A 14,160-nucleotide genomic window follows, 5' to 3' on the forward strand; every position below is an offset into this window, starting at 1 on the left:
CCCGTACGGGGAGCAAACGAGAGAATGGGCTCATCATTGGAGGGAAGTCCAGAGAAACGCATCTGGGCCAAATTATGGATGAAGAAATTAAACTTTGTGGCGACACTACCCAGGCTGGATTCAATCAATCTTGTGAAGAAAATGGTGGCCTCTGCATCCGTAGTCTGAGGTTGAAGAGCATCATGTACATATTTAAGATCCTGGACTCCTGTCAGCTCAAGTAAACCTGATTGTGTCATCAGAGACAGCAGGTTGAGGAAGAGGTTGGAGTGTTTGCATATCAAGTTGTAGGCTTGAGAGCAAAGGTCAACAAAAGCTGGAAGCGACTAGTGGGTCTCTCTCCTCCATTGATGACATAAGCCATGTCAGAGGTCAAGACAAATGGTGCATGGTCCCTTTTAAAACTACCAATCATCTGTGCATGACCCAGGAACTTCCCAAAGTCTATGTGGAACATGTGGCCGGTGGAGCGCAGCATTATGTTGTCATTGTGGCGGTCACAAATTCCCAGGATATAAGTGGCCACACAGCAGCCTGCGCAAGTGTAGATGAAATTCTCTGAGGCCTTCTCATACTCATCCTCAGCAGGGTTATACTTGCGAAGCCACTCTGCCAGAGGTTTGTCTTTGAATGAGCCAGTCACTCCGTACTCCACCTGAATTTTCCTCAGTGTTTCAGAAGATGGCACCAACTCCACCATGCCTTTGTCTTTACCAGTAGGGATGCATTTAAAGTTGACAATGCGCAGGTCCAATCCCTCCTGCAGCCAAATCCGATCCATAATGCGAATCATCTGCAATGCAAGCATGTCCTGTCTCAGGTCCTCTCCAACCTTAAACATGACGTTAATCTCTTCTCCCAGCGGGTCTGCGTTTACCAGTGCAATCTTGAGAGGTACAGCGTTGGAATTGAAGAAAGAACAGGCCTTTATATTGATTTCTTTTGCCACGAGGCTGGGGCTAATGGGGAGTCGACAGTTGCTTTTCTGGAAGAAAGACTGAACCCTCTCTAGTCCCTCGAGCAGCACAACCTGTCTAGTGGAGCTGCTCGCCTGGCGCACCTTTTCAGCCAGAGCACCCAGCAGCTGCACAAGCTTTGTCTGCTTCTCAAGTTCAGCTCTCAGTCCAGCCCCACAGAGACACAACAACACTCCAAGGATGGGGTCATAACGCTGACCAAATGCTGGATCCTGCACAGCATCTCTCAGCAGCCAGTAAAGATAATGTGCAATGTTGACATTTCCCAGAGCCCGAGACAACAGAAACATAAGCAAGGCATTGCTGAGGTGGCACTCAAACTTCACTGCCTGAACAAGCTAAGGGAGATAATCAGCCAGCTCATCATCACTGCTGCTCTCGATCCAATTCACAGCTACTTTCCTCACTTCTGTGTCAGCAAACTTTGCCTCAAGGAGCTCGAGGGCTGACACAGGTGACAAAGTGGGCCAGTGGTGCAGGAGTGAGTGATGAGCTGGCTGATTATCTCCCTCAGCTTGTTCAGGCAGTGAAGTTTGAGTGCCACCTCAGCAATGCCTTCCCCGCACATACACTATAAAGCAGGATGGCCGAATCAGAGATGCTTCCATATTTTCATTTCAAAAGAGATACAACCCTGACAAGCACTATACGTATGTAGTGCGGCTCCATAGGGAAGGTCAGAGTGAGCCCCAGTTTGTCTTCCGCACTTTTGATGAGCTCCAGGAACTACACAACAAGTTGACCATACTTTTCCCTTTGTGGAAGCTACCAGGATTCCCTAATAAAATGGTGCTGATAACGCCAAGGTTGCGGGTTCGATCCCCGTACGGGCCACCACTATGTAACACTCTCCAATATATTAAAGAGGAGTTTACACTAATATTGGGATCTACCGTACTGTTTCTATTGATAAGTGTAAAAGGATGGAACAAATAAATATATCAACACAGATGTAAATACCAATAAACCCAAGTGTATTACAAAATCAAGAATAATATTTACAAAAATAACAACACAAGGTGTATGTACATGTAATAGTGAAGTCCAGAGTGCGCAGAGTTATTTACAGTGATCGGATCAGTCTCACCGGGTGTTTGTAGGGTCCTTGGGCTCGATCTAGTGATGGAGTGATGAATTTGATGACAAACCAATGTCCTCTGATAAAAAGGTAATCCTGGCAACGAGCCAAACGAAATACCTCCGGGAGGAACGGCGTCCCAGTGCTTACAGGTAGCGCACCTGCTGAATTAATGATGGGCAGACAGCTACATGGTCCACTGGAGAGGTTGATCCTCAAAAACCCCACTCCTGACCAGACCTCGTATAACCTAATTGATAGACAGAACACCATGGCAGAGGAGGTTAAGCTTCGAGTAGGAGTGCAACAATCTAGACAAGCTAGATACTACAATGCCCGACTGTTCCAGCCGGGAGATCTAGTCTGGGTTAGAACTCACCCTCTCTCGTCTGCCTCCAATAAATACTCTGCTAAGCTAGCGCCCAAATGGGAGGGACCAGCTGAAATAATAAAAAAAAATGGGGCCAATAAATTACACCATTCGTTGGGAGACCCATGTAAAACAGACAATAAAAATGTGGTTAATCTGAAACGCTGGTACGGACGATCTCCTCCTATGCCGATGGCTGGGGGGGGGGGGATCTATGTAGCGTGGCCACATAAGGGGCGTTTTATATAAGGTTTATAACTTTAAATGTGTGGCATTTATATTTATTAGTTATATTGCTTTCCCCTGTTTTCTGTCATTCCCCTCAGCTGTTGTGTGTTGTTCCCCGATCTCTGTTCACGCGAGATCTTCGCGTGAATTCGTCTTACGTGTTTTCCTGCCACGTATTCAGGAAGTTACTTTCGGTTTCTATTTAAAGAACCGCTATGCCGATAAACGGGGCTCAATTTGCGAGTACGCTCACTACAAACCCGTTCATTCATTAAATTGGATTACGCTGGTGACTGACCTGGGAGCGCTGAGACGCCGTTCCTCCTGGAGGTTATTCGTTTGGCTCGCAGCCAGGATTACCTTTTATCAGAGGACATTGGTCATTCATCAATTCATCACTCCATCACTTGATCGTGCTCACGGACTATACAAACACCCGGTGAGGCTGATCTGAACACTGTATATAACTCTGTGCACTCTGGACTTCACTTTTACATGTACATACACTTTGTTTGTTATTGTTGTAAATATTATTGGTTTTGTTAATACACTTGGGTTTATTGATTTTTCATCAGTGTTGGTATTTATTTTCTCTACTCCACAACCTATCATTAGAAACGGTACAGAAGATCCCATAATTAGTGTAAACTCCACTTAAAGATTTTGGGGAGTGTTACAACGGAACAGCCGACCGGGTGTTCCGCTTGCACCTAGCACCCTTCACCAAGTTCATCCAGTGCGCTTTCTCTCCCATGTTAGCCACTAAGCTTTCGCTTCCTGGATCTTCTTCCTCCCCAGCCTTCTGGCCTGCGAATTCAGCTGAGGAATTTGCGACCAGACCCACTATGTGCCGCATGTGCTCTGTACTGGGGTAGGGCTCCACAGGCTTAATTCACTTTTTAGGCAACTCCCTGTGATGTATTTTCTGTGGTACAGTCCCCCTGTCAGCGGACCCGAGTCTCCCTTGGGCAGTCCCACTGCCCTCATTCGGTGTGTGTGTAGAGCTCCTTAGAGTAGAGCATTTCATAGCGTTAAGATAGCCCCAGCCGCTTTGGCTGGCTTGCTCCCATGCTGGTCAAATAGCGTCTGTTCCCCCCTCAGGGGTGCTAGGAACCTAAGGTCTGTATATGAAACCTTTTTCTGGGGTGTTGGGGAGGGTTACGTGCTGCCGATACAGTTGCTTCTAGCTCGCAGCAGCCTGCTTGCACCTGTGTCAGCAGTTCACGTAACAAGGTGTAGTGCATGGCGCTTTTAAACGGGACCCCTTGTGTCACTTCATTCGACAAACGTCGAGTGAGTGACAGAAGGGAACGTCATGGTTACTCCCTCAGGAAAAGAAGATTACAACCGTAACGTGACGATTTCTGGGTTGTCTTGGTTGTTTTATTATTGTTTTTATATATTATAAAAACATGTTCAGCACAAAATATTTCCATTAGTATAAACTTCATCTTCTCTAACTTAACATATATAACATATATTAATTCTGAAAGTTGAGAAATAAAGCCCAAAGTGTCTTCTTTCAAAAGATACAGCAACTGTGTCCATACTGCAAAGGGTCCAGTAATATACAACCATTTAAGTTCAGGTATGTCATTTTCATGTTTTGTGCTCAAAAAGGGGGGTGCGTATCAACAGGTTAAGTTTAATATTAAAGCATATCTATTTATTTGTACTAGACAAATTAGTACTATATTCATTCAAATGACTACTATATCAAGTCAGCGATTGTAAATTATTAGTATCACATATACTTGTACATATACATATATAAATGCTATTTGTTCCTCAAGGTGGCACTGTTATTTTAGTGATTCATATGAGTTACATCTGACATTGCCATTGGATGAAGAAGCAACGTGGAAGTAAACTATATCTATACAGTATGTGTATCTTATGTGTTATTTGCAGCTAAATTTTTACACTATCTATTTTGTAGATAGTAAAAAACTAAAATAAAGAAACTGTAAAAAAATAAAAAATTCTGAAAAAAATAAAAATAAATCTTATGCAGTTTAGCTTTAGTTTTCTTTAGTCTTACAAGAGAAAGTTATGCTCCAAAGTGAATTTTCTTCATAGAATTCTTTATAAAATATAATCGTATTATGCAGTTTAGCTTTAGTTTTCTTTCTTTATCAGGAAAAAAATATTTAAATTCTCATTAAGAAAAACATTTTTGCAGTACATGTTTGCCCTGATATCAAAGGTCTTACAAGAGAAATTAATGCTCCAAAGTGAATTTTCTTCATAGAATTCATTATAAAATCTAATCGTATTATGCAGTTCAGCTTTAGTTTTCTTTCTTTATCAGGAAATAAATATTGAAATTCTCATTAAGAATAACATTTTTGCCCTGATATCAAAGGTCTTACAAGAGAAAGTTATGCTCCAAAGTGAATTTTCTTCATAGAATTCATTATAAAATAGAATCGTATATAAAGCCTATAAAATTACAATAAAAGGCAAAGTAATCTCTTCAATAATAAAAACACTTTTTGAATGTAACAGAATTCTGATTACCACCGATTTAAATTGTAACTGTAGTGGAATACAGTTACTAATATTTATTATTTTAAATACTGTAATAATCCCGTTTCATGCATCCCGTTACTCCCCAACCCTGTTAACAGTGTATTTCATTCAGTGTATATCATGTTCTTCAGTCTTTAAAATGTTCTGCTCCAACATTGAAACTGTTTAGAGTTTTACTATTATGCTTGATGAAAACTGTTGTAAATCTCAAGGAAAAAATCTTTTTTTCCGGCTGCTCTACCTAAATACCCTAGAGCAGTTTACATGTCCCACATATTTGACTGCATTGTGAATGTCTATTTTAGACAGAGATGGAAAACACAACACATATACTCAAGATGGCGCCGAGTATGGCTGCTGCGTTGCGAGCTCCGTTACAACACTTTTATTTTTGTTTTGTTTACAGTTCTTTGTTTTTTTGTCTTGGATGTTGTCTGCCTTATTTTTTACGACAAACAAATGCTTTTGGACATTGGTTCTACAATTACACATCGAAAACCGGACTTCAAATTCCTTAATGCCGACCCGCTGTTGACAAACACGCCGGCGGAGCCCTTTGTCTGGGCTGTTCGGCCGCGGAAACGCAGAAGGAAAAGGGGAAAACGAGCCGGTGTTCTCATCAGAGTAAGACGTCATGCAAATCGACCCCCGCTACCCAGTATACTACTGGCAAATGTTCTCTCTGGACAACAAGCTCTGCGAGCTGAGAGCGCGGATCTCTTTCCAACGAGAGACGAGAGATTGCTGTGTTATCTGCCTTACAGAAACCTGGCTGGCTGCAGAGATTCCAGACTCGGCCATCGAAATCACGGGCTTTTCCGTACACCGAGCGGACAGAGCGAAAGACCTCTCTGGTAAAAGCAGAGGTGGTGGTGTATGTTTTATGATCAACAAATCATGGTGTGATCAGAGGAACGTACATTTCATCAAGTCTTTCTGCTCTCCTGATCTGGAATATCTCATGCTTCTGTGTCGACCATTCTGGCTACCGAGGGAATTCCCAGCGGTCATCATCACAGCTGTGTACATCCCCCTACAAGCCGACACAGACCGGGCACTCAGGGAACTGTATGGGTGTATAAGTGAGCAGGAAACCGCGCACCCTGAGGCTGCGTTCATTGTTACCGGGGACTTTAACAAAGCCAACTTCAAAACAATCGCTCCAAAATACCATCAACACATAAAGTTCAACACACGAGGGGACCGGGTTTTAGACCATTGTTACTCTCCTTTCCGGGATGGCTACAAATCCCTCCCCCCCCCCATTTGGCAAATCGGACCACACTTACGTTCTGATTTTGCCCGCTTACAGGCAGAAACTGAAACGGGAAGCACCCACCCTCAGAATGATCCAGTGCTGGTCGGGCCAATCAGACTCTGCGCTACAAGACTGTTTTGATCACGTGGACTGGGAGATGTTCCGGTCCGCCTCTGATGACGACATCGAGGTTTACGCTGACAGTGTAACGTGTTTCATCAGGAAGTGCGTAGAGGATGTTGTTCCGACCAAAACAATACGGATGTACCCCAACCAGAAACCATGGGTTAACGGCGATGTTCACGCGGCACTCACTGCGCAGACCTCCGCTTTTAATTCTTCTAACACGGAGGACCGTAAACAAGCCAGTTATGCCCTCCATAACAGTATTAGTGAAGCCAAACGCCAGTACAGGCACAAACTTGAAGGTCAGTTCAACACCACTGACTCCAGAAGTATGTGGCAGGGAATTAACACCATCACGGACTACAAACGGAATAAAGACTCCACCATGAACACCGCTGCATCTCTCCCGGATGAACTTAATACATTTTATGCTCGTTTCGAGGACAATAACTCCGCCCTCGCGGAGAGAGCACTCGTGGCTGACACTACAGAGGTTGGTTCACTCTCCGTCTCTGTTGTGAATGTAACCCGATCCTTCCGACGGGTGAACATCCGTAAAGCCGCGGGTCCAGACGGCATTACGGGCCGCGTCATCAGAGCATGCGCAAACCAACTGGCTGGTGTTTTTACTGACATTTTCAATCTGTCCCTCTCCCTGTCTGTAGTCCCCACATGCTTCAAAACATCAACCATTGTGCCTGTACCAAAGCAAGCTATAATAACTTGCTTAAATGACTGGCGTCCTGTTGCTCTGACCCCCATCATCAGCAAATGCTTCGAGAGGTTAATCAGAGATTACTTCTGCTCTGTTCTGCCCACCTCTTTGGACCCATTACAGTTTGCCTGCCGCAACAACCGCTCCACTGATGATGTCATTGCATCTACAATACACACTGCTCTCTCCCATCTGGAAAAAAGGAACACATATGTGAGAATGCTGTTTGTAGACTACAGCTCAGCATTCAACACCATAGTGCCCTCCAAGCTTGATGAGAAACTCCGGGCTCTGGGCTTAAACAGCTCGCTGTGCAGCTGGATCCTGGATTTCCTGTCAGGCAGACGTCAGGTGGTTAGAATGGGCAGCAACACCTCCTCATCACTGACCCTCAACTCTGGAGCCCCGCAGGGCTGTGTTCTCATCCCACTCCTGTATTCACTATACACACATGACTGTGTGGCAACACATAGCTCCAATACCATCATTAAGTTTGCTGACGATACAACGGTGGTAGGTCTGATCACTGACAATGATGAAAGAGCCTACAAAGAGGAGGTGCACACTCTGACACGCTGGTGTCAGGAGCGCAACCTCTCCCTCAACGTCAGTAAAACCAAGGAGCTTGTACTGGACTTCAGGAAGAAAGACGGAGAACACAGCCTCATCACCATTAACGGAGCACCGGTAGAGAGAGTCAGCAGTTTCAAGTTCCTCGGTGTCCACATTACTGAGGAACTCACATGGTCCGTCCACACTGAGGCTGTTGTGAAGAAGGCTCACCAGCGCCTCTTCTTCCTGAGACGGCTGAGGAAGTTTGGAATGAACCAACACATCCTCACACGGTTCTACACTAGTACCGTAGAGAGCATCCTGACTGACTGCATCACCACCTGGTACGGCAATAGCACCGCCCACAACTGCAAAGCCCTGCAAAGGGTGGTGCGAACTGCCAGAAACATCATCGGAGGTGAGCTTCCCTCCCTCCAGGACATATATACCAGGCGGTGTGTGAAAAAAGCTCGGAGGATCATCAGAGACTCCAGCCACCCGAGTCATGGTCTGTTCTCACTGCTACCATCAGGCAGGCGGTATCGCAGCATCAGGACCCACACCAGCCGACTACATGACAGCTTCTTCCCCCAAGCAATCAGACTGCTGAACACTTGATCTATCAGGATCAATAATTAGCACTGCACTTTATTCATCTATAATCTCACACTGGACTGTCAACATATTCTCCTCAATACAACTACTATATATATTTCATATACTCTTACTTATTGTATATTGTGTATTCTATATTGTGTGTATTGTCTACTGTACATTGTATATAATTATTGTGTTGTGTAAGTATGTGTACATTTGATATGTAAATTGTGTTGTGTAAGTATGTTGTTTACTGTAATTGGTATATGTCTCGTCACTGTCATGACTGCTATGTTGCTCGGAACTGCACACAAGAATTTCACCTACTGTTGCAATTGTGTACATGGTAGTGTGACAATAAAGTGATTTGATTTGATTTGATTTGACATTCAACATACTCAATCAACAGGAAACATCAACAGGACACAACTACCTGATGACACCAGAAATGAGTCCTACTTATGACACAGGACAGAGAGTGAGTACAGTCTTACCTGAAGCTCCTGACAGAGCAACACAACAGCACAGCATCATGAATGAGGCCCATCACTCGCTCAGAGAGAAAACATGACACAAACATAACAATGATTCAAAATAAAAAAGACACTGAAAAAAAGTATAAAGTGAATGCTACAATTCTAAAATGAAGGCAAAAGATAACAAAGAAAGTCAAAGCCACATAAAATGACTACAAAAAAGGTTATTTTAAAGCCATTGTGTTAATGTCTGGTGTGTCACAAGCATCGATTGCCTAATGTACACAAATACAAAAACACACAAACACTAAAACACACAAACAGGAGTGACTGACCTGGTTTCCAGCAGAACTCTTCTTGTTTGCTTGGCTACTGCGTTGTTGAGCACTGACAGAGAGAGAGAGAGACATAAGAAATGAGACAAACATATTCATTAGGCAGATGTCATATTTTTGATTATTCACTCTAAATAATGACAATTTAAACAACCCAATTTAAACTCTTTTCATTACATTTATTTAAATTGTTATTGTTGACTAATGCAATATCAAAAGTAGAGTCAATTATATCTTTTTTCCCACTGTTGCACCTACTTTGCAAAGCCAATAAAATCTTCATGGTTTGTGTTGACGTAAGCGAGCTGGACATCAATAAGCAGCAAAACCTGCAGAAACACATGTACTAATGCATCTATGGTATGTATACTGTACATAGGGCCTGTATATCTCAATCAATCTACTATTATTATTCAGCTAACTACAAACTTCAAATAAAAAGGTTTTACATATAAAGAACAATGTTAATTGTTTAAAATAAATGTATGCACAAATATAGCAAATAATTAATGTTTATATCCATCAATAAGTATGCATGTACACTGATGAGCCAAAACATAACAACCACCTTCCTAATATGCTGTTGGTCCTCCACGTGCCGGAAAAACCGCACCGACCCAACGAGCATGAACTCTACAAGACCCCTTATGTTGTCCTGCGGTATCTGGGACCAAAACATTAGCAGCAGATCCTTCAAATCCTGTAAGTTGTGAGGTGGAGCCGCTGTGGACCAGACTTGTTGGTCCAGCATATCCCACATTTGGTCAATCGGTTTGAGATATGGGGAATATGGAGGCCAGGGCAACACCTTGAACTCTTCATCATGTTTCTCAAACCATTCCCAAACAATGTGTGCAGTGTGGCACATTATTCTGCTGAAAGAGGCCATTGCCATCAGGGAATACCATTACCATGAAGGGGTGTACCTGGTCTGCAAAATGTTCAGGTAGGTGGCACGTATCAAACTGCCATCCACATGGCTGGACCCAGGGTTTCCCAGTAGAACATTGCCCAAAGAATCCCACTCCCTCCACAATCTTTTTGTCTTCCCACAGTGCATCTTGGTGCCATAACGTCCCCCGGAAAAAGGCACACCCTAACACGGCCGTTAACGTGATCTAAAAAAATTCGGGACTTGTCGAACCAGGTGACCTTCTTCCACTACTCCAAGGTCCAGTTCTGACGCTCACGTGCCCATTGTCGGCACTTTCGACGGTGGACAGGGGTCATCATGGGCACTCTGACAGGTCTACGGCTGCGTAGCCCCCATACGCAGCAGGGTGTGATCCACTGTGTGTTGTGACACATTCCTCCCATAACCATCATTACAATTTTCTGTGACTTGTGCCACAGTAGATCTTATGTAGGTTCAGACCAGACAGGATAGCCTTCGTTGCCCTCATGCATAAATGAGCCTTGGGTGCCCAACATCCTGTCGCTGGTTTGTGGTTTGTCCCTCCTTAGACCACTGTCGGTAGGTTCTCACCGCTGCTGACTTGGAGCACCCCACAAGCCTTGCAGTTTCAGAGATGCTCTGACCAAGTCATCTGGCCATAACAATTTAGCCCTTGTCAAAGTCTCTAAGGTCTTTACTCCTGCACATTTCTCCTGCATTCAACACATTGACTACAAGACGTGATTTTTCACTTACCATCTAATCTAAGACCATGACATGTGGCCTTGTTAGGAGATGATCAACATTATTCACTTCACCTGTGAGTGGCCATAATGTTTTGTCTCATCTGTGTATATTGTACCTGTTCTTTGGCGAAACTCTCTCGATCACGGATGTGGGAAGTAACAATGCGTTCTGTTTCCTCCCGAAGATGAGGGAAAGAATCCAGCTGAGAATTAAATTAAAAAAAATCACATTCATGGGTTTTGGATCCAGATGTAGCACATGTTGATTCAGGGGACATGTCTTAGATATGTATTGCAGATGAGCAAACAACCTAAAAAATATGTCTTCCAGATGTAAACAAACGCTGCAAATAGACGTCTGGGTGATTTAAGTGTGCTATCAGGGCATCATGAAATGTATTTTTTTAGGATAAAAAATTTATAGTATTGTTTACAATGTTTACAGCATAGTCTGGTACCATGTCTTTTTCTGACGAAGATCTTACAGCATCTCTAGTTCAAGGGACCCTTTACCTAAGAAAAACCTGTAACACTTGGTTTTTCAACATATGACTGAACTCTGACCTCCTACACTGTAATATATATATTTATATATATATATATATATATATATATATATATATATATACACTGTGTATATATATATATATATATATATATATATATATATATATATATATATATATATATATATATATAGTATATATTTTTTATCAGGTACACTAAAAATCTAAATAAACTTGTTTTATATAAGACAAATGTCTCGGGTTACATGCGTAACCCTTGTTCCATGAAAAAAGCAGAACGTGATGCTGCGCTTTGCTAAGCGCTTTTGGGAACAATCCTGCATTGTGACCAGCTGTGAATATGTGTGTAACACGTCAATGAACATTGACCGGAATTTATAGCCTTGGCTTGTGAGATCATTAGATGCACCTGTGGCCAGGCTATAAATAGACGCGTCACCAGCGTGTCGTCAGATATCTTTTTCTGAAGAGCAGTCCTGGGACGTCCCAGTGCAGCAAAGAAGCGCAGCATCTTGTTCCACTTTTTTCAGGGAACAAGGGTTACACATGTAACCCGAGACGTTCCCTTTACAAAAAGCTTCACTATGATGCTGCGCTTTGCTAAGCGCTTTTGGGAACGCAATACCCACGCCGCTGCACTGGGGCTGTCCGGACCCCTACGGTTGTGAAGTGTGCTCACAAGAACGCAAGAGGTCTCAGACATGAGCTTGAGATGTCGACTCAAGGACGTAAGAGCCCGGAGGAGCATAAACATCTAAACCATAAAATTTGATGAATGTGTGTGGAGAGGACCAGCCTGCCGATCACAAACTTGTTCAGATGTGAGCTTCAGATGTCGACTCAAGGACGTAAGAGTCCGGAGTAGCAAAAACATCTAACCCATAAAGTTCGATGAACGTGTGCGGAGAGGACCAGCCTGCTGCATCACGAACTTGTTAAGGCATGAGCCTGCCATAAAAATTGATGTATGTGCATGGAGAGGACCAGCCTGCCGCCTCACAAACTTGTTCAGGCATGAGCTTGAGATGTCGACTCAAGGACGTAAGATCCCGGAGTAGCATGAACATCCAAACTATAAAATCTGATGAATGTGTGTGGAGAGGACCAGCCTGCCACATCACAAACCTGCTGCAGAGGGAGCCCTCTAGCCAAGGCTTTAGAGGTGGTGACCCCTCTGGTGGAGTGAGCCCTGACACCTACTGGCGAAGCTTCATAGGCCAGGGCAATAGCATCCCTCACCCAATGTGACATAGTCTGCTTGGTAGCAGCCGCCCCCCTGTTGCGGCCCACATAGCAGACAAATAATTGCCCTGACTTACGCCACTGGCTAGTGCGGTGGACATAAGTCTGAAGGGCACGGACTGGGCAGAGTCTGTGAAGTCTTTCCTGCTCCGGCGTTAAAAACGGCGGGGAGCAGAAGGCTTCCAGAGTGACAGGATGTAGTGTGGAAAAAGGCACCTTAGGAAGGTAGTCAGGATGAGGATGCAAAATAGCTTTGGCCATACCTGGGGCAAATTCTAAACAGGCCAGCAAAACAGACAGAGCCTGTAGATCCCCAATCCTCTTAAGAGAGGTAATCGCCATAAGAAAGACCATCTTGAGAGTCAGACGTCTGTCAGACGTTGACTCTAGAGGTTCAAAGGGGGTCTCAACCAGACCCTCCAGGACTATTGCTAAGTCCCATGAAGGATTTCTGGTCCTAACAGGAGGCAAGCCGAAATGGCGGCCACATAAACACTGAGAGTAGCGGGGCATATGCCTGCTGACAGTTTTTCCTGCAGAAAGTCCAGAACTGAAACAATTTGGCAGTTAACTGGATCTGCACCATGTGAACTGCACCACTTTTCGAAGTGTTCTACCCTGTAGAATCTCACCCAGATTTGTTCCACTACCTAGGTGTGGAGTTTCCACTCACCCATTGGTATTTCCTTGATGGTTTATGTAAGAGATTACCGCTGTATTGCCCACCCGCACCAAGACATGGTCGCCTCTGGAGGAAGTATTTCAGGGCCAGAAATACCGCCATCAACTCGAGACAGTTACTGTGACAACTGAGATGATGACCCTCCCATCCCCTTGAGCTGGACGACCACTTAAGACCGATACCGAGCTCGTCAGGGAGGTGTCTGTCATTAGCAGCCTGCGACGATGAGACGCACCTAGAGTGGGACCCAAGGTAAGAATCCGGGGTCTGAACCACATAGCAAGGGAATGAAGCACGTGGCACGTAACCCTTATTAGCCCTAGGAGACTGGCCCTTGGATAAAATCCCCTGGCTTTTAGCCACAGCTGAAACGGTCTCATATGGAGCAGGCCCAAAGGGATCACCGTGGACGCCGATGCCATGAGCCCTATTATTTGTTGATACTGGTGAACAGTGCAACATTGACCTAGCCTGAGTTTGCTCAGGGTGATCTGAATGGATGTGATACGAGCGGGAGACAACTGTGCCCGCATCGTGATCGAATTCTATATAACCCCCAGATAGGTGATTCCCCAGGTGGGAGAGAGAACACTCTTTGACGTTGAGTCTCAGACCCGGAGAAACCAGATGAGCTAAGACAATATCCCTGTGCGGAACTGCCATATCCTGGAGCTGCTCTAAGATCAGCCAGTCGTCTACGTAACTCAGAAATCGGATGCCCCGGAGTCACGAAGGAGCCAGTGCTGCATCCATGCATTTCGTGAATGTGTGGGGTGATAGAGCTAGGCCAAATGGAAGAACTTGATACTGGAAGGCTTGGTCCC

The 14,160-nt window shown here is 44.4% G+C and overlaps 2 protein-coding genes across 2 annotated transcripts in view; both read right to left on the reverse strand.

Moving 5' to 3' along the window:
- LOC127649806 (dynamin-3-like) overlaps positions 1-14,160 on the reverse strand; it is a 163,010-nt gene that overhangs the window by 92,701 nt on the left and 56,149 nt on the right. Inside the window, exons 12-14 of the mRNA XM_052135052.1 lie at positions 11,002-11,088; positions 9,503-9,573; positions 9,245-9,296 (exon numbers count right to left, since the gene is read on the reverse strand). Coding sequence (XP_051991012.1) covers positions 9,245-9,296; positions 9,503-9,573; positions 11,002-11,088 — 210 coding nt within the window. The remainder of the gene's footprint in view (positions 1-9,244; positions 9,297-9,502; positions 9,574-11,001; positions 11,089-14,160) is intronic.
- Positions 10-1,444, reverse strand: LOC127649811 (phosphatidylinositol 4-phosphate 3-kinase C2 domain-containing subunit alpha-like). Its single transcript, XM_052135071.1, has one exon. It carries the CDS (start codon positions 1,265-1,267, stop codon positions 281-283), a length of 987 nt encoding a protein of 328 aa, XP_051991031.1. The 5' UTR covers positions 1,268-1,444; the 3' UTR covers positions 10-280.

The sequence above is a fragment of the Xyrauchen texanus genome, chromosome 9 (assembly GCF_025860055.1).
Source record: "Xyrauchen texanus isolate HMW12.3.18 chromosome 9, RBS_HiC_50CHRs, whole genome shotgun sequence".
In the NCBI taxonomy this organism is placed as follows: Eukaryota; Metazoa; Chordata; class Actinopteri; order Cypriniformes; family Catostomidae; genus Xyrauchen; species Xyrauchen texanus.

Bases quoted from the DNA above. Each gene is read 5' to 3' on its own strand.
- LOC127649811 (XM_052135071.1), bottom strand. From the start codon at position 1,267: ATGTTTCTGTTGTCTCGGGCTCTGGGAAATGTCAACATTGCACATTAT.